This window comes from Hydra vulgaris, chromosome 11, assembly GCF_038396675.1.
Source record: "Hydra vulgaris chromosome 11, alternate assembly HydraT2T_AEP".
NCBI classification, from domain to species: Eukaryota; Metazoa; Cnidaria; class Hydrozoa; order Anthoathecata; family Hydridae; genus Hydra; species Hydra vulgaris.
In genome coordinates, this window is record NC_088930.1 from 34,435,490 (window position 1) to 34,462,861 (window position 27,372).

The window sequence follows — 27,372 nt, forward strand, 5'->3', positions numbered from 1 at the left end:
TAAGCAAGATGTAGGAGAAATGGTATCCAGTCAACATTCAGAACATAAAGTCCACAATCGGAAAATGCTACGAAAAATTATTGAAAACCTTATATTTTTATCTTCTCATGGACTAGCAATTCAAGGGAAAGTTGAAGATACTAGCATTTTTTATGGACTCTGTCTATTACAGGCAAAAGATGATCCACTGTTTGCAGACTGGCTGGAAAGAAAACGAAATGCGTATGTTACTCACACAATACAATATGAAATCTTGAAAATAATGTCCACTATGATTCTCAGAGACATAATTACTTAGGTCGTTAGGAAAGTTCGTAGAACTCCCCTATTAAAAAAAAAAAAAAGAGTTTTTTTAAATTTTATTTTATCAAATGTTTAAAATAATGTCCATTGTTATCTTTACAAAGTTGCATCCTTTTAAGCCATTTGTCAAACGTTTTTTTATACTCTTCTTTGGGTATACTTTGAAGTAGCTTTGTTATGCGAGTTTTTTGACTTTCGACGTTAGTATCGTCATCAAGATTGTTTTTATCAAGTCGAATAGCCAATAATCGGATGGAGCTAAGTCTAGTGAATATGGTGGGTGGCAAATTATTGTAATTCCAGCTTGGTTTAGACAATTTGTGACGGTTTCAGTCACATGGGGTTGAGCGTTATCATGGAGAAATTTTGAGTGCCTGTTTTAGGTCTTTGCTTATTTATTTTTTTATTAGGTTTCAAACAATTTTTCATATAATATTCGCTAGTAATGGTGTCTACCTTTTCAATATAATCCAAATGAACAACAACTGTTGTTTTGAAGAAGATGTAGAACACGTTTTTCGGCTGAAACCTGTCACATCTTACTATAGTTCATGGACTTTCACCTTCACCGACCCAACTAGCATTAGCCGACTTGTGTCCAACTTGTCTCAGATAAAACCACAACTCATCCCCTGTAATAATATCACATAGTCTCCATGGGCCGTTTCTGAAAAGGGCTAAATTTTCCTTACATGCCTCAACTCTATTCTTGCGATTTTGATCGGTTAACTCGTGGGGTATCCAACGTCATGTTAGTTTTTTTTTTAATGCGTTGTGAATGATTTCGTTGATTGTAAAATGATTAATCGATGTCAGGGCTTCAATTATATCATGTGTTGCATGCGGATTTTCTTCAATAATGGCTCGCACACGTTCATTATTCTCAGCTGTATACGTGGTTCGAGGGTGCCCTTAGCGAGGATCATCTTCGAGACTCTCTCTGCCATCTTTAAATAAAGTAGCCCACTTGGCAACTGTACTATATTTTGGAGCTTGGTTACCATGAACTAAAACCAACTCATCGGATATGGCTTGTGCTGAAACTCCAAGTAAAGCACGGATTTTAATATATGCTCGATATTCAAATTTTTCCATTTTTAAATTTTTTTTTTAACGTATATAATAAAATTTAAATAACTTTTTTAATAAACATTCAAAATATTTTAACAAGTACTTAAAATGTTCATAATTAAACACAGTTTAAAATGATATATAAATATTTAATTATTTCCTGTCTCATTGTATCTTTACAGATGAAGTTCTACGAATTTTCCTAACGACCTAAGTATATCAAAAGTGAAGGATGGCATCTGGTATGCCATTATGGCAGACGAATGGGTTGATAGCAGCAATAAGGAACAATTGGTAATTTGCTTGAGGTCGGTTATTGAAAAACTTGAGGTATCAGAAAATTTCATTGGATTCTATGAAACTGAGAATATCAAAGCAGAGACTATTTTTAATACTATAATGGACAGCCTTTTAAGATGCAATATTGGCATTCAGAATTATCGAGGTGTTTCGTTTGATAGTGCAGCTAATATGAGTGGACTGAAAATGGGTGTCGCTTGCTCCATTCTCTCATTGTTATGGTCACTCAGGACTTGCTCCATTCTCTCATTGTTATGGTCACTCTCCAAGCCTTGCTGTGAAAGATATTTTCAAGAAAACGGAAAATCCCACTTTATCTGATTGCCTTGATTTTGTACATGAAATATCAAAACTAATAAAAAAATCACAAAAACGAGATGCTTTATTAAACAAATTGAAGGCTGAATTGTCTGATGTAGCAGGTATTCCGGGTATTAGAACTCTTTGTCCAACTAGATGGACTGTGAAAGGATCAAGTTGCAAATCGATAATCGACAATTATGCATTGCTTCTTCAGCTGTGGGATATCTGCCTCGAAGACAATTTAGATTCTGAAACAAAATCAAGAATCGTTGGCATTCAAGCCACAATGAAAAATTTTGACTTTTTCTTTGCTCTACATCTTAGTTGTCGTATTATTATGATTACTGATAACTTATCTAAAACCCTTTAACAGACACGTATGTCTGCTTCTGAAGGAACGGACATTGCAATGTTGACTGTCAAAACACTCATGAATATGCGAAATGAGGAGTGGTTCAATTTGTGGTGGCAAAAAATTCAGAAGCATGCCAATGATTTCCCGGACCTCGTGGACACATTTATTTTTGGGGGTACACCAAAGGAATGCACCCTTTTCAGCGTGGCCCCCCAGTTTATAAAAGTTTCCCAGGCCCCTGACTTAGGTGTAATAGTTTCATCCAATATGAAATGGAATCATCAGGTTCAAGCAGCTATAAGTAAAGCACAAAGAATCTTATGTTTAATAAGAAAAAGCTTTACTTATCTTAATACCGATATAGTAAGGCAATTATACACATTGCTGGTTAGACCACACCTGGAATTCGCAGTTCCAGTGTGGAGTCCAGATAATAAAAACGATATCAATGACCTAAAAAAAATTCAAAGACGAGCAACAAAGCTAGCACCTGAACTAAAACATCTAAGTTATACTGAAAGATTGGCAAAGTTGGATCTCACAACTCTGGAAACAAGACGCTCAAGAGGTGATCTTATTTAGTTTTTCAAAATAACAACTGGAATTGATAAGATATTGTGGTATAAAGAGCTTCATAAAGCTTCTTTCCAAAGTCTAAAAGGTCATTTAATGAAATTTGAATGAGAATTTGCAAAAACGACCCTGAGACACAATTTTTTTTACGAACAGAGTGATACCTCATTGGAATGCTTTACTTGAAAAAGTGGTTTCTGCAATGACAGTAAATTCTTTTAAAGCTAGGTTATATAAACATCTGGAAAAAGTATAAATTTTAAACTTTATGCTCTGCGACAATAGTCGTTACAGCAGCTTGTATTACTATTACTATTACTATTATTATTTTTAATTAAGGTTTATGAAAAAATTTAGTTGAATAGTGGCGGACACACACTAATCGTTCCGCGGGCGCAGGTATGGGAATTTCTGTTTTAAGTAATACCTATTTAAAAGTTTTTACACAAGATAAAAGTAATAATTAAGCATAACACAAACTAAATAATTTTCATCAATTACTTACATAATAAAGAAACAAATTTACATTAGAAATTATAGACTAATTACGATCTATATACTTTTTTCCATGCTTTATATAAGGTTACTTTCTATATATATATGTTTGTGTGCCACAAAATTTGAAATCAATTTTTGAAAGCTTTTTTCTCAACCAATTTTGCTCAAATTTTGCACACTTAATCATTTTCGATGATAATACAAGGAAATGAAAAAATTTGACCAAAAAAAGTTAATTAAGTTAACAAAAATTTAATTTGTATTTCCCCATAAGAACACTGAATTAATAAAAAAAAAATTTAAAAACGTAACAGTAATTTTTCCTTCTACAAAAGATAACAAAAAAAGAATTTCTAGGCCCAATAGAATTCTGCTTGCATAAAGCATAGATTTGAAAAAAGAATTTTTTTTTGATTTACTAGTTTTATTATTTTGGCATGTTAAAATCATATTTGTTAGCGTCTTTTTTGACATATTAAAATTATGCACAAAAAAAAAAAAAAAAAGTAAAAATTGGAATTTCTGTGTACAATTTATATTTGACTGATGCGACTGATGCGAAGCACATTCAATGTGCTCCGCAATTCCAAATTTTGGAAACCCCTCAAAATAAAGTACTCTCCTACTCTCCTCCACTACCATTACTACTAATGCGGTATTTTTTTTTTTTTTTTAAATATAAATGCAAATAAATTCGATTTTCTTTCTTAAATTATTTAATTACAGTTAATACATTTAATTACAGTTATTTACTAATCACTGATGATACTCTGAGTTATTTACGAGTTATTTACAGTTTTTTTTTACCTCATTATTATTTCAAATTATTTACCGTCAACCATTATTATTATTTTAAAGTTTATAATAAATAAAGCCTCTTATGAAATAAAAAAGTAATTATTTGATCAAAAACGATTAATAGTTAAATATTGTTATATTTTTATTTGTAAAAATTTAGAAAATAAAACTTTTTTTTTGCGAATGCGTACTTATACACCTCGCCCTGTTCCCTCTTTCCTCTATACGCTTAAGGACCCACTCTACCTCTACATATGTACATGTGGACGTACGTATGCATGCATGGACATGAATATTTTCATCATATAAACAGCATTTGCAGAAAAATAAAATGCAATTAAATGAGAAAGAAGAAGCTATTTGACTTTTTTTTTATGTTAATTTTCCCCCAGGAGTATGACACTAACTGATGTTTTTTTAAATTTCATTTTGTAAATTTAATCTTTAACACTTATTTATAATAAAATCAGTTTCTATATATATATAAAAAGATCATTAATATTTAATTTCAAAATGAAATAAATATAATTTATATTTATTCATTTTAAAAGAGTCTAAACTTATATGAGATTATACAGAAATTTTAATAAGTTTCATATCATATGACTCTTGTTAAAGTTTCAACAAGTGTTTTAGTTTAATATAACATTTATATATTAATAGGTATTAATTAATATATAAATGTTATATTAAATTTTATTATCATAAAAGATAATATAACATTTATAAGTATTGATATAACACTTTAAAAAATTGTTATATCACATGATATAACATGTGATATAACAATTTTTTAAATTTGCTTATTATCTTATATAGTTATGAAAAGTGTATATTTTTATAATAATAGTCGATAAAGTTATATTTTATCTGACAAAATTTATTAAAATTGTTATCTTATTATGGTTAAAAAATAAAAAACAAATTTATAAACAAATGCAAGTGCGCAATTATCAATTTTATTGCTGATTTTCCTTACTCTTTAATATCATTAATATTTTTGTTTTAGTTTAGTTTTATATTGTTTAATCTTAATTATATTTATTATTATTAAACAGCAGTAAGTGTTTTTTTTATGCTAATATAGTTGTAATGTCTTATTCTTTTTCCAAACTTTGTTTTTAAGTTTAACTAAAAATGGCATTGGAGATCTATTATACATACATACATACATACATACATACATACATACATACACACACACATACATACATACATACATACATACATACATACATACATACATACATACATACATACATACATACATACATACATACATACATACATACATACATACATACATACATACATACATACATACATCCATGCATGCATCCATCCATACATACATACATACATACATACATATACACATACAAATATATATATATATATATATATATATATATATATATATATATATATATATATATGTATATATATATATGTACATATATTTATATATATATATATATATATATATATATATATATATATATATGTATATATATGTATATATATATATATATATATATATATATATATATATATATATATATATATATATATATATATATATATATATATATATATATATATAAGTTAGTAAAAAGGCTGCTCAATGTTTTAATCCAATTTTAACTTCTCTATTTTCATCAAAAATAAACTTTCTACTCTCAGACATGTAACAAAAACCAAATATATATAATAAAAGTACTAAAAATTTACTATTAAGTTTATGTTGTTCAGAAATAAAATTATGAGTTTTATTGATTTTTTTTTTTTCAATCCACTTAAAAAAATTTGTTGAAAAAGCAATATTCCACAGACTCTAGAATTTTTGGAGAAATATAAATGTCTTTACAAAAACCAAAATAAAATAACACTTGTCAACTCATGTATTAATAGCAATTATGGAGAAGATTAGATAAACTGTTGTGAAAGTGTTTGTTTGTTTCTGACATATAAAAAAGAAATTTAATAGAGTTGAACACACAATCCTTCTGAAAAGTAAGAAGGTATTTCTCTTCTCTGGTTATCATTATCTTCTCTTATCGTTTTAATAGAGCACAATTTGTTTGATCAATAGTATCAACTTGGCACTACCTTAATTTTTTTATGATGTTTCACAAGTTCCCATATTTGAGTCTTGAATTTTCTTCTTTTTATCAATGACCTTGATGTTTCACTTAAATTTTCTACTGTTTACCAGTTTGCAAATGACATCAATTTGCTTTTAACCAACCAATCCCTTAAAAAACAAAGTTATGAATCATTGTCAATCTATTGTTGTTTAGTAGCTCCACTCCAATAAATTATCTCTTTACTGTAAAAAAAAAGTTATATTATTTAAATTTATTTAAGAAAAAATAATGAAATTTTGTATAGTAATAGTTTTTTACCAAAATAATCAATTTTCGCAGGTGTTTTTGACTAATTTTTGAGTTATTGTTTATTAAAATATAGAACCTCCACAATAAAAAGTATGCCTGCAAAGTGAATATAATTTTTTTTTTTAAAGAAATTTTCAACAAGCTGCTGCAAGAGTTAAATTAACTTTCATTGGATAATTTTGTTTTATACCTCATGTGGTTAACCTAAAGATACAAAAATAATAAAAAGTTGGAGCTGGCTGTCTGTTGGCATTGAACTGTCAAAGTTTTTCTAATATTGCGTTTTTTAGCAACTTTTAGGTGCAATCACAAATTATTTTAAATTAGTCGAAAACACCTGTAAAAATGGATTATTTGGGTAAAAAACTATAATTATACAAAATTGAAGGAGGATTACCTTTTCTGTTTACAAAGCTATGGCCCCTCAAAAATCAAAAAAAGTCTCTAGGTACTGAAATTTTTCTGTTTTTGGTCAATTTTGATTCAATCATAACATTTGAACAGATTAATCAAATGAAAATTTTAAGGTTAAGTTTTTTTTTATAAAATTTGTGGATGTCATAATTTAAACTAAATCTGAGGTGTCACTCTGAGGCACTTTTGAAAAGCATTGGAATTTTTATGGATAGACCACATTTTTGTTCTTGATATTATCAGTATTTTTATTATTATTTAATTTGGTAGGTGTTTGCTTTTGATTAGTAATATTAAAAGTTTGTATATATCTATATATATTTTAAAATATTTGATTTTAAAAAGTTTTTTTTCATTTTGATATCAGTTTGTTTCATTGAATCTTTTTTATTTTTAGTAAGCATTGTCTGTGACTGTTTTTTCCAAGTAAAGAATTTTTTTTTTTTTTTGCAAGTTATAAAATATGTCAGACAGAAAAGAGGAAAGAGATTACAAAAGTAGAGATGTTGATTATGACAAAAGCCGGGAAGATCGTCACAAATATAAACAAAAAGAAAAAAAAGAAAAAAAGAAACATCGTCATCGATCAAGATCACGCACAAGATCACGCTCACCTGATAGAAAAAGACATCGGTCGAGATCAATATCAAAGGAAAAGGATGACTCTTCTGCAAGAATGGCAAAAAAGAAAAAGTATTAAGTTAGCAAATAAAAATTTTGCTATTTTTTTTTAGTTTTGTAATTTAATTATTTTTTGTGATTGGTTAAAATTTAGTTTCAAAATATTAAATTTTTGAAACATTTTAAATTATTGTTAGTTTGCTTAATAAAGAGCTGGCAACAGAGGATTTAGAGGAAGGGGAATGGACAGCTCCTCCAAAAAGAGAGGTAAGATTTACATATTTTTTAATAAATGTCATTGGTTGTTTAGGAAATAATGGAAGTTATTATTTTAAATCAATTTGCATTTTAGTAGCAGCATATACAATCAAATTTTGTTGTTGTTTTTAGTGCATCTGTCTAAATTTTTTTAAATTATTTAAATTTGTTTAGAGACTTTTCAAAAATATTTAAAAATAATCAATATTTTATTTATTTTATCTAAAATTAAGTTGTTATTACTGAACGTAAATAGTCTTGGTTTGGAATAACCATTACTATAATATTTAATTCTAGCCATTATCATTAGAGGAAATGATTGCAAAGAGAGATGCTGAAAAAAAAGCTTTAGAAAAGGTTAGATTTTTTTTTACTAAAACCTTATTTTTTATTGTTCAATAATAGTTAAATTCTAAATCATTATGATAAACATTTTGAAAGCAAAGACAATGGTATGTTAAATTTTTTGAAATATATACACTGCATATTAAGCCTACTTAGTATCACGTTGTTAACTTCATATAAGTAGGTGTAATTTTAGTCAATATAAATGTCCATGTTTACATTTTTGCACTCATATAAGTCACTCATATTTTTTCGCTTGGAAAATGTTAATACTTTGAGCTTGAAGCAAAGATCATAATATAATTTAATTCTGATAAAAAATATATGATTTAATTTAAAAGTAATTTAATAAAAATATATAATTTTATTCTGATAAAAAAATATATATAATTTGTATTTATATTTAAAAAATATATTTAAGTTTATTAAAATTAAAATTAATGCTTGGGTTTAACTTAACTGTCAAATTTATTTAAAAATATTACTAAATATTGTTCAATATTTAAATTTTATTTGTTCTTAAAAAAAATTAGCTCATTTTTATCGCAATTGTTTTTTCGATTATCCTTTCTAAACATTTTTTTACTCAAAATTAAATTTTAAATAAACAGTGGCATCAAAAATTTGCACGAATTTTTTTTATAATGCAAGTTAAATTGCAGCAATTATTTTTTAATAAACAATATATATACAGCGATATAATTTTAATAAATAATGTTTGTAAAAAAAATCATTGCTTTCACAACAAAATCATTAATAAAAGAACAAACCTTTGATAAAGAAAGTAAATAAATTAATGTAATTTTTTTATTTGTTAATTCCAATTTTTTAAAATAAAAAATCAATTGTAGTTGCGCGAAGCTGCAATTAGAAATTTAAGAAATAATCATTTAAAAATTCAAAAATTTAACATATTTTAATTCATTTATGCAAATGTCGAGAAAAGTAAGAAATTTCTTAATATCAAGCATTTTTTTAAATGTTATATTAAATTTAATTATTTAATATATAAAAAAATTAAAAGAAAATGAACATTTGCTTATAGTAATAATAAAAAAGAAGTTAAATAACATTTAACTCGTTTTGCGGTAATTGATATCTTGCAGTAATTTAAAAAAGTTCTTTAAAAAGATAAAAAAATAAAGAGAATTTTATGACGTCAAATTCACATTAGGTCATTGCATTTTTTTTTAAAACAAGGCCTGCAATATCAAAAAATAGTTTGCCAATTTAAAAGTAAAATAACTTCAAATTTAACAGGATATACTTCTATTAATCTATACTTTATCAATCCAGCTAAGTTTTATAAAAAACCGAGAATTTTCAAAGTTTACATGAATTAGCATCAAAAGCTGTTGTTTTAAAAATTGATAAATTTTTTTAATTGATGTAAATTGATGAAACAAGTAACTGTAATGAAACAGACACCAGTGTCTTTCATTACAGTTCTTTGTTTCGTCAATGAAAATTGACGAAACAAGTTACTGTTGATTTTCATTGTTGATTTCATTCAACATAGGTGTTGATTATCTTGAGTGCAAGTCCAGATGCAATTGTAAAATGCAATTGTCATGAAAAGGGTATTTTTTAAAATAAAATTCTCTATAAATATAGAAACAACTTAGGATAGTGGAAAGAAGACCAAAATTATCAACTTAATAAAGATAGTCTAAATAAAACTAATCACCAGTATTACTATCAAATACAACACCAAACGATGGTAACCAAAATAAAATATTATCGGTTGGAGTAATGGAAAGACAACAAAAGACAAACTCTGTATCTGAGAAAATTATGTTATATGTTTAAAGATAAACCTTTTGTATATGTTTCAAGATTATGTTTAAAGATGAACAGTTTTTGAAGAAATTACATTGACAAAAATTATAACAAGCAAATTGAATCCAAATCAATCACAGTTATTCTGCGTGAGTAAATAGTCAAAATATTTTCCTTTGATTAACTGTACCAATTTTCATTATCCAGTCAAATGGTATCATTTACAAGCATGCTAATATTACAATACCTCCGTCTTCAAATAAAAAATGGTATTGCTCTACATGCATTTTGCAACATAAAGACAATATAATAAGCTTTTGTGTAATATTACTTTTTATATTATATTAATTCTTTTTAAATTGAAAAACATTTTTTCTGATCCATAAATAAATATAAATTTTAGTTAAATTACTTTTAAATCATTAACAGTGTCACATTGGATAATCTCCACATGTAAGGGATAACTTCTTCATGTAAAGAGCTTGAGAATATCATAACAAGTGGCTTGGAAAATTATAAGTGACATGCTTTTAGTACCCAAGGGTGAACTCGATTGACCCCTGGAGCTTTGTTAATGTCCAAGTTAAATACACATTTACTAATATCTTTAATGGACAGTGTTGGAGTCCTTATATTTGCTGATGTACTATTCTCAAAATGTGGCACCATTACTTCATTTGATTCCTCTAGAAATACAGATTTAAAATAATCATTAAGAATGTTGCTAATGTCTGTTCTAGAGTTTGATACTGAGCCATCGGAATTAATCATATTGTTTGCTTCATTTGCTTCTAAAATAATCTTTTGATTTATTTGGAGTACGTTAATTCATGCCAACTTGCATCAAATCATGTTCATGCAAGTTGCACAATAGTTGCACATACTTGCATTATTTGTTAAAAAGGTGGGTATGCTCAAAGAGGTTTTTACAATTACACAAAATTGAAAATAGATAATAATAATAATTGTTGATGTTAAATAGATAATAATGATCTATTTACAATAATTGTAAAGAGATAGTTATTATAAATTTTGCGACATTTTTAAAACCACTTTTAGCAATCCGCATTTTTAGAAAACCCTGATTTAGATATTCTTGTGATTAGCACATATTGTTTTACATATAAGAAATGGCAGTGTAATTAAGAAGCAATAAAGAAAAAAAAATTTTTAGTTGCTGATGTGACTTATCAAATAACGGGCACAAAGTTACTGTCTAACTGTCTATTTCTTGCAGTACTTTTTTTAACATTTGTGAAGTTAAATTGACTATTAGTGAAAGCGCAATTCTCGTCATTCAAGAGTGTAGTGCATTTCGGTAAAATTTAGAATCCCTACCAGAGCTATACCTAATTGTGTAAAGAAACTTGTAATTGTTTGCAATTCTCTCCATGTTTGGAGAGAGTTTCAAAATAAAATTCAAAAAAAACAAAATAGCATGTTTACAAGCACTGTGAGGAGGGCTTTCATAACAATTTAGATAATTCATTTGATAATATAGCACTTGCTGATGCTTTGGAACGAATAAAAATGCAAAAATAAAGAGAACCTGGAGAGTCCTGGATGTCCAGGATGTTAAGCTTCTTTTACAACTAATTCTTTGTAGACAAAAAAAATCAGCTAAAATAGAAGAAAGGGCAAGAAAAAACTGAAAAAAGAAAAAAAAGACATTAGCAAATGTGTTTCAGGAGTTATTCATTATCTATTACTTCATAAGATTTTATACAAATGCAAGAACATTACGATAACACACGAGCACAGATAAAAGTCTTAAGGAACCCTTACCATCAACCTTTCAAATAATAAGTTCTGAAACTACAACAAAAAGAGGAAGGAAGAATTATATCATATTTTAAGCATAAGAAATTCTGTCTATCTACTTAAGGCTGTATTAGAAGCACTTGATCTGAGCTGTGATGATTTCTCAATAAACAAATTGTGCATTCAATGCATTCGTACACAAAGATAAAGCGGAATCTATAAAATCAGATTTTAAGAATAATATGCCTGGGTTGGTGGGTGTTCACTGGGATAGGAAATTATTACCTGGAATGGATGTAAGAAGTTCTAAAGAAGAATGTCTAACAATTCTAATTTTGTTTGGAGAAAAGCATAAACTGCTGGCTGTACTCAAACTGGAGCTCTTCCTGCCAAGATCAAACTGAAGCTGTGTTAAATGCACTTTAAGAATAGAACCTTGATAACAAAGTACAAATAATGCGCTGTGATACAACAGCTTATAATACACAGCCTTTAAAATGGACTTTGTGTACTTTTGGAACAAAAACTAGACAGGGATTTACTGCTTTTTGCTTGCTGCCATTACATTTACAAACTGGTTTTAAAATGTGCGTTTGAAACAAAAATCACAAGTAGCCCTGATATCCCAATGTTTAAAAAGTTTAGAGACAACTGGAAAACTATTGATAAAGTCTGCTATTGAAACATACACTGATATTGATATTGATATATAATCGAGAACTGCTAAGAAGAATTGTACGTGAAGATTATTGGAAACTAATTGAACTATCTGTTATTTTCTTAGGTGATAATGAGAAAAAAATTAAGGTCAGACCTCTTGGAGCAATGCATCAAGCGAGGTGAAAATAAATAACTTTGACACATTTATCTTTACTAATGTTCAATGTAAACGGTTCAAAGTTATTTATTCCAAACATAATTTAGATCATCTTGTTGTTATAGTTTATTATTTATTTTAGCTAAGTTTTAGTTTTAGTTTTTTTAATTTAGTTTTGATCAAGTTATTTTTATTTTATTTTTTGTTATTTCTTTTACGAAGATTTATTTGCTTCTTCTAAGATAAGTTTTTTTATAAGCTTCTTTATAGTTAAGATAATTTTTTTAGTGCGTTTTTAAAATGTATACAAACTTTCAAAACATATTAACAGTCGTGGTCAAGTTTTCAAAGTCACAGAGTTTTTGCATGGTCATATTATAGCGTGAAATGGCACGCCTTCCTGGCCAAGCCTATTTATATATATATGTATATATATATATATATATATATATATATATTTATATATATATATATATATATATGTGTGTGTGTGTGTGTGTGTGTGTGTGTATATATATATATATATATATATATATATATATATATATATATATATATATATATATATATATATATATATATATATATATATTAGGGTGGTGGTAAAAACAACTTTTTTTGAAAATGTCAGCTGACAACCCCTAAATGTGTTTTATATAATAAAATAATACTGGATTTAGAAAATTTTTGAATAAAAAATATTTTTACGCGTGCCACAAGGCCCTTATACATCAAACAGGTCCCTAATAATATAAAAAAAAAAGTTTTTCAAAAGTATGTCATGTTGGGTCTCAAACGAAGCAAAATCATATACAAATTTCAAAAATAATATTCATTTTATAAAAAAACATAGATAAAAAAAATTATAATCAAAAAATCTTGTAAAATTCCCTATTTTTCATTTTTAGTTAAAAAACGTAACTTTTTGTTTACTAAAATCTAAAATAAAAATTTAATTATAAAATGATTCATATTTTTGAAACTTTTATATATTTTTGCATCATTTGAGACCCAACATGACATCCTTTTGAAAAACTTTTTTTTTTATATTATTAGGGACCTGTTTGATGTATAAGGGCCTTGTGGCACCCGTAAAAATATTTTTTATTCAAAAATTTTTTAAATCCAGTATAATTTTATTATATAAAACACATTTAGGGGTTGTCAGCTGACATTTTCAAAAAAAGTTGTTTTTACCACCACCCTAATATATATATATATATATATATATATATATATATATATATATATATATATATATATATATATATATATATATATATATATATATATAAATTAGTAAAAAACACTTATCTAACTTTTTCTTCCACTTGAAGTTTCACTATTGCTGGATCATCAGGAGAGAACTCTTCTTGATGATCCAGCAATGGTGAGACTTCAAGTTGAAGAAAAAGTTAGATAAGTGTTTTTTACTAATTTATTATTGCTCTGTTCTTTAAGAACGTTGAGCACTCTATTTATAAAATACACTAACATAATTTACATATATATATATATATATATATATATATATATATATATATATATATATATATATATATATATATATATATATACATATATATATATATATATATATATATATGTATATATATAAATATATATATATATATATACATATATATATAAATATATATATATATATATATATATATATATATACATACATATATATATACATATATATATAAATATATATATATATATATATATATATACACAAACAAATTTAATATTGATTTTTTAACATATAAAAATAAAGATTGTTTGTTTATATAATCATATTTGCTTCAAAACTTTTATATATTTTTTTAGCCCAAGTTTTTAACAAAAGAGGAACGTACGGCTGAGGCGTTAAAAAAGCGCCAAAAACTTGCAGAAGAACAGCAAAAGAAATTAGAGGTTTTTTAAAGGTTGCTTAAATTGTTTAATTGGGGTTTGGTAATGTATTTACTCTATAACTAAGAGATTTTTTGTAGGCTGAACGTTTATCAAGGCTACAGTTTGCAAAAGAAGCTGAGAGAAGTCGAGGTATGTTTTTAAATATTGTTTTGTATGTATTAAATGTATTAAATATTGTTTTGTATGTATGTGTTTGTGTGTGTGTGTGTGTGTGTGTGTGTGTGTGTGTGTTGTAGCAATCATTATTGCATTTTATATTTTTGTTTAAATAAAAAACTTTAACTATGCGAATTTTCCTGTCTTTTAACTTTAATAACTAAAATATTTGATTGTCTTTAATCTTAAATAACAGCAAAGCCGAAAAAATAAAAATTAATTTTGTTTTTTGTAGCAAAATGAATAAAAGATTTTAAAACATTGTAATAATTGAGTAATTTCGAGCATGAAAAGCAAAAAAGAACAATAATTTTCAATAGGGATTGCAATACCAATAATGGTTTACTGGTAAATAAAATCAAAGTGCATAAAATTATAGCTTGTAATTAAATTAGTCATTACTGGTAAATTTGGTAAAAATTGTTAAAAAACCCAATAAACTATGATCATCCACCCAATAAGAAGCACTTACTGGCTTTGCAAATAGGTTTTATGGGTCTCTTTTTTAACAGGAACAAATAAAAAGAAGTAAAATTTAAATAAGTAAATAAATAAAAAAAAGAGTAAAGTACAAAAAAGAAAATAATAATAAAAAAAAAAAGACAGAAAATTTTAAAAGAAGAGAAAAAAATATTTTTTTTTTTGAAAATTACATTCAGAAAGTTCAAATATAAAATGAATTCTAAGCCATTAACTGATATAAATTTAACTCATTCATTCTATGTTTTTAAATTTGCTTTTGTATTGTATTTTTGCTTTTGTATTGATGTTTTTATGTTTTTTTGTCATGGATAAAAATTCACTATATAATTATTTTATAGAAGGTAAATTTCAGAAAAATATAAAAGGCGAATTATATATGGAGTTTTCATTATTTTGCACACTTGAAATCGTTGGAGTAGCCTACTAACAATGTTGGAGGATTTTTTCACAATTTCTTTGAGCATGTTTTTTTTAAATATTCTGATTCACTCCCAACAAGGCTGCAAGCAACCACTATTAAGCTGGGAGTTACTCGAAGAGAAGAATAAAGTTAGGAAACGGTTGACAGAAGACTTGAAAAGTTGTAGGTGGTATAAGTTTGGAAAACATGAAGATGGGAGAGAGTTCCACAAAAACTAGACGATTAAAAGTTTTAAAAGCATGCAAGGACAAATACAGTAAATGAATGAAACTTTGCTGAATGTCAGGAGAGAATGAGTTTTAATTGATGGAACTAAAGATGATAGCTTTTTATAGATGTTAAAATATTAAGGTCTCCTTCATAGATGTTAAACCATTAAGGTCTCCTTCATAGATGTTAAAGCATTAAGGTCTTCTCCATGGATAAAAACTGATAAAATCTGTAAAAACAACCAAACAACTTTTTAAGAAAATTCTTTTCACAAATGAAATTAAGATTTTTTAGTTTTTGTTAATTCAATATCCTGTTCCTATTACTTTTTATTTATGATTACTCATGAGAATTTATTAATGAACATATTCTGTTTACAAATATCTTATTGGTTTTAAATGTTTATAATCTTTATTCAAAATAGTTCATTGAATACATAAAAAAAGAAAACAAAAAACTAAATTGTGATAAAGCAATCAAAAAAACTATTATTTTTATGTAAAATATTATTTTAAGAAATAAATAGTAAGAAAATATAATCTTTTACTAATAGATTTGTAAAATATTATATTTTTTTAGATTTTATTAATAATTTTTTAAAATCGTTATATTGTTTAAATGGTTTTTAGCAAGATTTAATATTAAATTTAATTACAATGCATTACTTTAAAGTATGCAAATGAGGCAGTTTAACCTTTAACAATATAATCATCAAAGCTGAGTAAACATTACTTTTAAATGTGTTAAATGTTTTGTTACGCAAGGAAATTTTATAACAAAGCCTGTAGCAAGAGTAGATAATTTTAGAAAATATTGTAAATATATTTTTATACTTTTTCAGTGCGCTCTAAATGATTCCAAATTGAAATGTCATTGTGCAGCTTAATTAGAAAAAGTAGAAAGTATTGCAATCCTATTATTGTAATCCTATGATTGCAATCCTATTATTGCAATCCTATTATTGCAATCCTATTATTGCAATCTTATTATTGCAATCCTATTATTGCAATCCTATTATTAATCCTGTTTAAATTTTCTTCAGATTTCTGATTTTTTTTAAATAAAATGTAAATAAAAAAAGTTTTAATGGAAAAAGTTATTGAACTTTATAAGAAATTTAGTTTACTAGTTAAGTTTATTTTTCAATCTACATAATAAAATAATAGTCAAAAAAAATTTTTTTAACAGCAGTGCCATGGCCATAAACCTATAGCCATATTACTATAGGTTTAACAACCCCAAGTTTGATATAAGAACAATAACATCTCTAAAGGGTCCAAATATCCCGATCCCATAAGTTCTTTTCTTTTTTTGGTTTTTTAATTTTACCCTGTACAATATTTTGGGCTGAATTTTTTGATTAAAACAAAATAATAATGTTATACTGAGAAAAAAGCTAACTTTTTAGTTTTAAGCAAAGTTCACCTTCAATCATAGTTTTAGTCGCCATATTAGTCAGAGTTCTTTAAAATATATGTGCTTTTTTTAAAACAATCTACAGACTTTATAATTTAATCAAGCGTGTTTAGTTCCTAAAAGTTTCAGTATAAAAATGATGTCATTGTAGAAATATTTTATTCATCTTTTTAATGTGAATTTTGTGAAAATTAGAAAATAAAATAACTAAACAAATACTTTAATCAATAAAAATCATTTAACCAAGTAGCCAAGTAACCAAGTAGCAGTAATTGTTTACCATTAGCAGTTAAAAATTGTATATGAAAACTTTTAGAACAGAAATGCAGAAAAATATTGGCTTTGCTTTTTAAATTAAAGGGATTCCTAATTGCTGAGACAAGTTGTGTTTATTTTAAAGAGAAATGAAAAAATATTTTTTTATTCAAAAAGTTCAATAATCAAACTAGATTTTTTTATTACAAAAATAAAAACAACATTATAAAATTAGAAAATGTTTAACTTGATGAGTGGCTAACTGAGTTTGATGTTTGACTATAGCCAGCACTGAAATTAGCCGATAATATTACTATAATAAAATAGGTTTAATAGAAGAAAGAGCTATTGATTCTATAAATGTTTCAAGAAGAGCTATTTATGTATAAATATTTTTGTTATATACAGTGGGGTGCAAAAAAAAAGCCACACTAATATTTTTTCTTAATTTTAATTATAAAATGTATAATCAAGCAAAACAAAAAAAATTGGATGTGACAGTGAAAAATTTAGGACAGAAAAGGTATGTTAATATATAAACTAATATTTACATAAATAAAATCTTTAAAAAAACGATTAATATGGACACATTTAATATTTTAGAAAACATCTAACGGATGTAGAAATTGGACGAATTATTGAAGCTGCTGACCAAGGAGAGTCTCACAGAAGCATTAGAAAGTGTTTTAAACGAGAAAACTCAACTATTAGTAGATTGGTAAAGAAATATAAACACACTGGTAAAACTGAAAGGTCTGCTGGATCTGGGAGAAAGCCTAAAACTTCAAAAAAAGAAGATCGCTACATTTTAACGCTGTCAAAAAAAATTGTAAAATCACATGTTCTGAGATAAAACTAGATTTGAACTTTACTAATATCTCAAAGTGGACAATATCTCGCAGAATAAAAGCATCGGGTGATTTTTTTTCTGGAAAGCAAATTAAAAAACCCTTTGTTAGTGAAATCAATCGAAAAAAACGATTAAAGTGGTGCATTGAGCACAAAGATTGGACATGTGAACAATGGTCTAAAGTTATCTGAAGCGACGAGTCTCCTTTTGTTTTGTTTTATAATGGTTGATCTCACTGTTGGAAATTAATTGGGGAAAAATTCAACCTCCAAACATGCAAGGCAACAATTAAACATGACAAAAAGATTAATGTTTGGGGTTGTTTTAGTGCACACAAAGTTGGAAAACTTTACCGGGTGAAGGGCATCACGGACCAGCATATGTATCATAAAATCTTGGTTAATCAGCTTGGACCAAGTATAAAAGAACTTTTTCCTAATAATGACTACATCTTTCAACACGATAACGATCCTAAACATACAGCACGGTTGAATAAAAGATATCTAGAATCTAAATTGATACCAGTTATGTCTTGGCCAGCACAGTCTCCTGATTTAAATCCAATAGAAAACCTTTGGTCTATATTGGATAGAAAATTGAAAGATCGTAGAGCCACAAATGAAGATGATTTGTTCCAAATTCTTGTTGGTTGGAATGCTTTGCCAAACGATTTATTAAAAAGACTTGTAGATAGTATGCCTTCTAGATGCGCACAAGTCATAAAAAACAAAGGATGGCCAATTAAGTACTAAAACAGCTGAAACCTAAAAAATACTTTACAAATCCTAATTTCTTTTTATTATATATATATATATATATATATATATATATATATATATATATATATATATATATATATATTTTTTTTTTTTTTTTTTTGTTATTCACCTCCTCAAGGCCGAGAAGGCCACTACAGATGAGGAGGCTACTTAATAGTGGTTATAACCCTCTCTTAACTCTATAACTCCAAAACACAAATCTTGACAAACAAGTCCGCTGAGCGGAGAAACAAGTTGAGCGCGGTACTACCAGGGACGTGGTTGGGATCGAACTCGGAACCTCTCGCTTATGAGACGAGCGCTTTACCACTACACCACTACCGCATATGTAATATACAATGATGTTATAAATATTTTTATCAAAATTGTCCTATATTACTTTTATTATATGAGTCTTACTCATTTTTTGAAAAAAAAACATTTGAAAAACAAGTTTAAAAATTGTCTCTGTTTCTAGCGCAAATTATTTTCTTAATATATGACTGAAAAAAGTCACAAAAAAATTGTATAACAAAAAATATTTTTATTTTCGTTATATTCTTATCTACTTTTTTCTTCTTATTGTATCAATTTTGGTAGTAGAAAACAACAAATACTCTAAAAATAAGAAAACAAAAACAGTAAATATTTATATATTATTTTTTTGACAAAAATTTTCTTTTTTTAATATTCAATTTTTTTTATCTTATTTTATTTAGATTTTCTATTTTGTCTTCGGTTCTTTTCTTTGATTTCTTCGATTTTGTCTTCGATTCTTTTCTATGAGTATTGCTGTTTTATTCTCTCTAGTTTCTTATAGCTATAGATTTTCTAGTTTCTAGTTTCTTATTTTGCCGCAATTTCTTAAAACACTTACTATATAAAAACAGGGTGCTAGATCAACTGTGTGTTTGGGATGGGGCAATAATCCTTTCTTTCATTATTTTTTGTTTTTTTCTTTTTCTAAAAATGTGGTATGCTATATTGATAAGAAAAACTAGTGAGCAATTTCTTTTATAAAACAGCTATAACAGATATATATATATATATATATATATATATATATATATATATATATATATATATATATATATATATATATATTTGCTAATTATTTACATACTGACATATGTGTTTATATAGTCTTGCATGGTAGTTGCAAAGTTGCCTTCGTAAACTGTAGTTGTAAAGAGAGCGCTAATAAACCAGACCAAAAAAAGATTAAAAACTTGAATAAAGTTTTTTTTGTTAAAATGATAGATTGCTTGCCCAAACGAAACCCTCAGTTGATGTAGCACTCCCTTGTAGCAGCAGGCTTTAAGATTGTCCAGGTAGCAGCACTCCTTTGTAACAGCAGCTATAAGATTGTTGATGTAGCAATATTTTCTTGTAGCAGCAGGCGATAAGATAGTCGATGTAGCAACACTCTGCACGTATTTTTAAAAAACAAAAACACTTCTAAATAAAGCAACTTTCTAGTCATTTATTGCGGTTTTTAAAAAAACGATAAAAATTAATGTACTTCCGCATTATTTTAATTGCTTTATCTTTTAGACAACATTAAAATGTAGCTTATTTGTTAAAGTGGTTAAAATGATGTTGAAAGAGACTTTTTTTTTACCATAAGTCTTTTTTGACTACGAGATAAGGAGATATATATATATGATACGATAAGGGCATATATATATATATATATATATATATATATATATATATATACACACATAATTATAAGATATGTAATGTATTATGCATTATATCCTTGCATCGGGTAACAAACCCTCCTAATATTATTATTTAGCCTAGGCCAGAGGAAAAAAACTCCATATTTAGCTGGAGCAAGGTCCCAAGTCTCAACTAAAAATGTTCACTTACAAACACACCTATTAAACTACAAAAAACGATTTTAATGTTTGTTTTCTTATCGTAGATGACTTTGATAGAGGAGATAGATATAGCAGAGAAAAGTATAGAAGAGAAAGAGAACGTGAGCGTGAAAAAGAAAAAGCAGAACGAACAGAGGTATTGTTTTATTAAGTATTTTTTGTTAAGCAATTTTTTTTGTTTTAATTTTATATTATTTTTTTATTTGTTTGTTTTTGCAGTATTGCAATAATAAAAGTACAAGTTTTATTGATTAAATAAATTTCAAAATTAAATTCATGAGCATCCACTTTTCTTACTACATATATACTGGAATTAATAATTATTTATTTCATAAATTACCAATTATTTATTTCATAAATTACCAATTATTTATTTCATAAATTACCAATTATTTATTTCATTTGAAACAGTATCATGTATAAAATGTTTTATTAGTAACTATAACCTTAAAAGTTTTTAATTTTTTTAAGTTTTACATTTTTAAGTTTTATTATTATTCTGATTTTTTTTTGGTTACTTTTTTTACTTTTTTTTTTACTTAACTTAAATGCAATCAGCTTTAAAGTATATTAAGTTTTAATGCTTTAAGCTTTAAAGTTTTTATTTTAAAATTTTATATTTTATTTTTATTTTACCTATTAACTAATATGAATATAAAAGAAATTTTAAACTATTTTCTTTAGTTTTTATTTAAAAAAGAAATTTTGTAATTTTTGTACAGAATACTGACGTTGATGGTTCAAAAGACGTGATGTTGAAGGTTTATACAATTTTTTTATAATGGTTCATTCTTATGACCATGCACATTTTTTCAATATTTTTTGTAATTTTTTAAAATGTATTCTTTGTTCTTCAAATATGGCATTTCTGTTATGTTGGCTATGAAAGATATTTATGACTTTGTTGTTTGATTGAACTCAACACAAACTACAAATCTTCTCTACACTGTCAGGATGATTTTTGCTTGGCAAAATACTGGGGAAATTTTATACATGGTTTAGTATTTACAGTGTGGTATGGACAGCCTGAGTTATTAATTCAAGAAGTGTAACTTTTATATTACCTAATAATTCCTTGCAAAAAACTAAGTAAATTGCTTTCCCTTGCAAATACCCATTAGTATATGCCATTAGTAAATTTAATAAAATAACTAGTAATGCCCCATAGTAAATTACCTTTTCTTACAAATAATCACCAATAAATTGCTTCTCCTTGAAAATACCTATCAATATTTTATATATATTGATATATATCAATTAATATATAGCAATTGCTTGTCCTCGAAAATACTCATCAATATACTGTTTGGTCTTGCTGAAATCAGTCAATAAATGTTTGTCCTTACAAATACTTACAAATTTAGTTTGTCTTTGCAAATACCTGTCAGTAAATCTTCTCAGCGCAAACTCTATAATTATTAGTATGTTACTTTGCAAATATTTATCAGCAAAATGTTATTTTACATAGTTTTTGAATTATGAACAAAATAAAAATGGTATCTTACTTTTGAAAAGTATTATAAAAATTATTTATGTTTAATTTATTTAAATTTGATTCAAATTTATTTTATTTATTATTTGTTTTTATTTATTGTATTGTTTGCAACTATGATGCAATTATTGTGTTTTTCTGTTTCATAGTTTTTGTTTTAGTTATTATTATATTTGCTGTTGTCATCATCATTATTATTATTACTATTATTATTATTGTTTTTAGGGCTATAGTACATCTTAGCTTTTGAAAAGTATATATGAAAAATTTAAATTTTTCATTTAGGGCAGAGACAGAGAAAAAGAACTTGAAGCCATCAAAGTGCGCTTTTTAAAAATTTTGTCTATAATCTTGCTTTATATATATATATATATATATATATATATATATATATATATATATATATATATATATATATATATATATATATATATATATATATATATATATATATATATATATATATAGACACACACACACTCACACACACACACAAATATAGAAGATAAAAATATAGAAACATCTTAAAGTTTTAAAATAATTTTTTAGCTGCCTAATTATTAATTTAAATTGTTTTGTTTGCTATTGTTTTTGTAGTTGTTTTTTTTTTTTTTGTTATAGTTGATGAAATAATATTTTTTTTAAATTAGAATCGGTATCTTGGAGTAATAAAAAAAAAAAAGAAAATTCGTAGATTAAATGATAAAAAATTTGTTTTTGATTGGGATACTTCTGAAGACACATCACAAGACTATAATGCGTTGTAAGTTGAATAATGCTTTTTTCCAATTCTACAAAAAAGGTATTTAAGTATTAAAGAGTATTATAATTTATAATTAAAGTATAAAATCTTCCTCTTGAATTTATCATTAAAAAGCAAGGATTTCACCATTATAATGATTTTCATCATTGTGATCATCATTATCATTGTTTTTTTTTCTTATTAATCTAACTTATTAATTTTTTAAAGTTTTTTTCTGCCCCCCATTACGCCACATTTTTATGGAGGTTTGATATCAATAAAATGTTGGGGAGTTATGAAATTGGATATTACCAATAGTTTATGATTTTAGGTTTTGAAGATAGCGATCAATAAATATTTCTCTTTGTAAATATAAACATTTTTTGAAAAATTTTTATGAACTTTTAAATTATTTTATATAATTTTAGAGAAGTTAGATAATGTTAGAACTTAATTTTAAAAATTTGTAGTTCTGGTGTTTGTAACTTGTGTCAATTTGTCTTTTTTACCAGGGTAAAATAGTGATATTAGCCAAGGTTGTTTAACATCATATTTGATGCCACCTTTTAATGTTAGAATTGTTTTTTTGTCTTTGAATTTTTTTTTATAGTTTTAATAAGTTTAAGTTATTTCTTTTATTTTACATTTTAATTATATTATTATCATTTTGTTGTTTGTCAAGGTGCAGTTACACAAGGAATTAATAATTTTTGTTTTATTTATATATAAGGAATCCTTTATCAATTAATCTTTTTTTTTTTACTGAAATGTTATTTTAGAAAAACAAAAATGATTTTTATTTTAATATTTGTTTTAATGAAAAATGGATTTTTGCTTATGCACCAAAAATCAGTAATTTTTGACCATTTTTAAATATTAGATATAGAGAAAGACATGAAGCTTTGCTCTTTGGAAGGGGAAACAAAGCAGGGATTGATATTAAGGTCAGTTATTTTTAATTTTTAATTTAAAATCTTTTGTTCTATTTGGATGATTTACTAGCAAAAAAAGAAAACAATTGTTTCTGAAGTTTGGTAAACGTTTGGTAAAAGTTTAGTATTTTATTGATGGTGTAGTATAATTTGTGTTTAATGCATGTATGTCAATATGTTAATCAAATGCAATTCATGTTGGTTCCAGATTCGAAAGCAGAAAGAAAAAACCAAAATTTGAAGGAAAAAAAAAAAATTATTTTTCATTTTAAGTCTAAATAAGCTAGAGGGCACAATCAAGTTTCATTCTAAAGTGCAATTCAAACCCAGACACAAAAGTAATTAAATTTCAGAATCTCGTTAGATAGAGTAAAATTTCATTTTAGTTTTAGCAGACATTGTTTTTTAAATACCTTACACCTATGTGCATACACCTACAGACATTGTTTCTTAAATACCAACTTTACACCTGTGTGCATACACATATAAAGTGCAAACTTATGCTTGTGTGGCAAACAACTTTAAAAACAGGAATAAAAAGAGATTCAAATATATAAACATAATAACTAATTATAAATAATTATAACTTCGAATCAATATAAAACATTTTGCTTGAATCAAATTTATTATTCAAACATGAGATAGTGTATTAGTGAATGTGTCTACATAATTTGTCACTTCTATTGAATATGTGTTAGAGGAATGCATCATTCTTTATTCAAACTGTCTATATAATCTGTATACCTGCTCAATTAAAAATTAAAAAATAATGAATAGTAATAAAATAATGTTAAATAATAAATAATGTTCAAATATATATAAAGACAAATAAATGTAAAATTAATTTTAAAAGTGTCAACAGGTATATTATTAAAGTCATTCTAAAAGTATGAAAAAAATATTAATAATTAAAAGGTAAAAGTTAAAAATACAAAATATTTATAATAATTAAAATCTGTTCTATTTTTAATCCGCATTATTAATTGTTTATTATTATTATTATTATTATTGTTTTTTCTGTTTTTTTTTTATATTTGATCTATTTTTATCTGTTGCATGTTGCTGTTTGTATTGGAAAAAAAATACGCAAGAATATGCATTTTTGAGATATGTTCAATTTATGGAGCATTACTTGTTAAATAGATAGGCTTTTTAGATTTAACAAATTTGCACATATCAATTTGTATATGTTTAAAGTAATTTTTAATTTCCAATGCAAAAAGACATTCTTTGTTTGAATGTTCTTAGTCAAAAAGTCAAATGTTTCAAAATAAAAGCACATATTATATGCTTTTAGTTTTTAAATTGTTTGCTCTTAAATTTTGATTTAAAACTCTTTAATTGATGTTTATATTTTAGTTTTTTTTACTATTAGTTCTCTATTAATGATTAAAAAAGTAAGTTTTTATAATGAAAATTAAATTGAATGAAAATCGAAATGAAAATTAAAACTTTATCATCACTAAGATAATTTGCCCAATAGACATAAAATAAACTTAAAGATTTATATCAGTTAAAACATTTTTTATTTTCATTTTTAAGCTTAACTTTGAGACCTAATTATGTTATACAAAAACAAAACAAACAAAAAACTTTTAAAATAACACCTGAAAAGCTATAATAAATACAAAAAAATTTTTTTTTAGTTTTTAAAAAAAATTACATTACCGAATGTAGCAGCTTATACTGTTAAAACTATTTAAAAAATTTTTTGTTATTATTCCACATGATAAACTCTAACCCTTGAAGAATGGTTTGTGAATAGTGATTACAAATCTTGATACTACATCATGAAGTATCTTGATATCAGGGTGTTAGCCAGCCCAATGCCACTACATATACTGCAGAATTCCCAATAGGTTTAAAATTGATAATCTTAAATTTCTTTTACTAAAACAATTAAAAGTTGAAAAAATGCGGAGAGTATTGTCATCACACCACCTGCCTAAAACCAGCATAAGGGCTACAACAACTGGGACAACAGGTCTTAATTAAACAAAGAAACAAATAGTACACATAAATAGAATTGATTTCTATGTCATTTTACTCTTTATATATAACTTATTTATAACTTTTTATATTGTCTAAATTTTATGCTAAATAGTTCAAAATCAACTAAAGCAATTGTAATATTGGTTATAGTTTTTTAAACTAGTTTTATGGCATCCACTGAGTATGTTTCAAGGAAATAAAAAAGTAGTTTATAACTTACAAGTTTTCTACTTCTATAAGATGTATTTTTAAGTTACTATTTCTTTTAAAAAAATGTATCTTTCTAAAAAAAATGGTGTTTACAGTTTGTCAGTTAGCAATAAGTATTTTTGTTGCTTATTTTATTGGTATTTTTTGTGAATTAATTCTTTTAATTGCTATTATTTTTTCTATAAATTTATTATTGTGTACAGGTTCAAAAGAAAGAAAGTAAATTTTATGAACAGCTCATGGAAAAGAGACGAACAGAATCAGAAAAACTACAAGAAATGTGCGTGGTTTTTTGCTAGAATTTTATTTTAAAATTTTTAAGAAATTTATTTAAAATATTTTTTAAGAGTTTTATTTAAAATGTTTTTTTGTTTTTGCAGAAAAAATTCAAATCGTATAATAGCCAAAGAAGACAAACTTAGCCATAAAGAACGTCACTGGAAGATGAAAGAGCTTCATGAAATGACAGATCGAGATTGGCGTATTTTTAAAGAGGATTTTAGCATTTCGGCAAAGGGTAATTTTTTAATTTTGAAAACTAAACTCAAATCAAAATTATTTTTAATATAAAAGATATGAAAAAATAAACATAGTGAAACAATGAATTTAAAATAAATTTATTTATTTACTTAAGAAATTTTAGTTGATTTTAAATGTTAAAACTTATATAATTAAAGTAATACAAGGTATTACAATACTCTTTTAATACATTTACTTATAGCGTGTAATAAATTTATTCCTATAATAAATTTAAATTCAAGAAAAAGAAAAACTCGTAGGATAAATCTTATAAGAAATTAAATGATTTTAAGATACAAAAATTGTGCTTTAAACTGGAGTGTCAAAAAATAAAAAATATGTTTTATTTTTTGACACTCCAGTTTAAAAAATAAAGGTTGCATTTTTAATGATTTTAATTTTGAATTTCAATTGCTAATGTACTAAACAACAAATTTCATACTGTTTTTACAATGGAGGGTGTTGGACAACTACCTGCCCCCCCCCCTCCTCCTCGATTGATTTAATGGTAAAATTGATTTTAATTTTTATTCAA

At 25.5% G+C, this 27,372-nt stretch overlaps 1 protein-coding gene across 1 annotated transcript in view; it reads left to right on the top strand.

Moving 5' to 3' along the window:
- The first annotated feature begins 7,411 nt into the window (after window positions 1–7,411).
- Window positions 7,412–27,372, top strand: part of LOC100204486 (probable ATP-dependent RNA helicase DDX23) — a 37,218-nt gene continuing 17,257 nt past the window's right edge. The window contains exons 1-12 of the mRNA XM_065810865.1: window positions 7,412–7,704; window positions 7,830–7,899; window positions 8,188–8,247; window positions 14,429–14,515; window positions 14,593–14,644; window positions 20,995–21,086; window positions 21,673–21,711; window positions 22,728–22,763; window positions 23,093–23,205; window positions 24,065–24,128; window positions 26,522–26,598; window positions 26,699–26,835. Coding sequence (XP_065666937.1) covers window positions 7,475–7,704; window positions 7,830–7,899; window positions 8,188–8,247; window positions 14,429–14,515; window positions 14,593–14,644; window positions 20,995–21,086; window positions 21,673–21,711; window positions 22,728–22,763; window positions 23,093–23,205; window positions 24,065–24,128; window positions 26,522–26,598; window positions 26,699–26,835 — 1,057 coding nt within the window. The 5' untranslated portion in view covers window positions 7,412–7,474. The remainder of the gene's footprint in view (window positions 7,705–7,829; window positions 7,900–8,187; window positions 8,248–14,428; window positions 14,516–14,592; window positions 14,645–20,994; window positions 21,087–21,672; window positions 21,712–22,727; window positions 22,764–23,092; window positions 23,206–24,064; window positions 24,129–26,521; window positions 26,599–26,698; window positions 26,836–27,372) is intronic.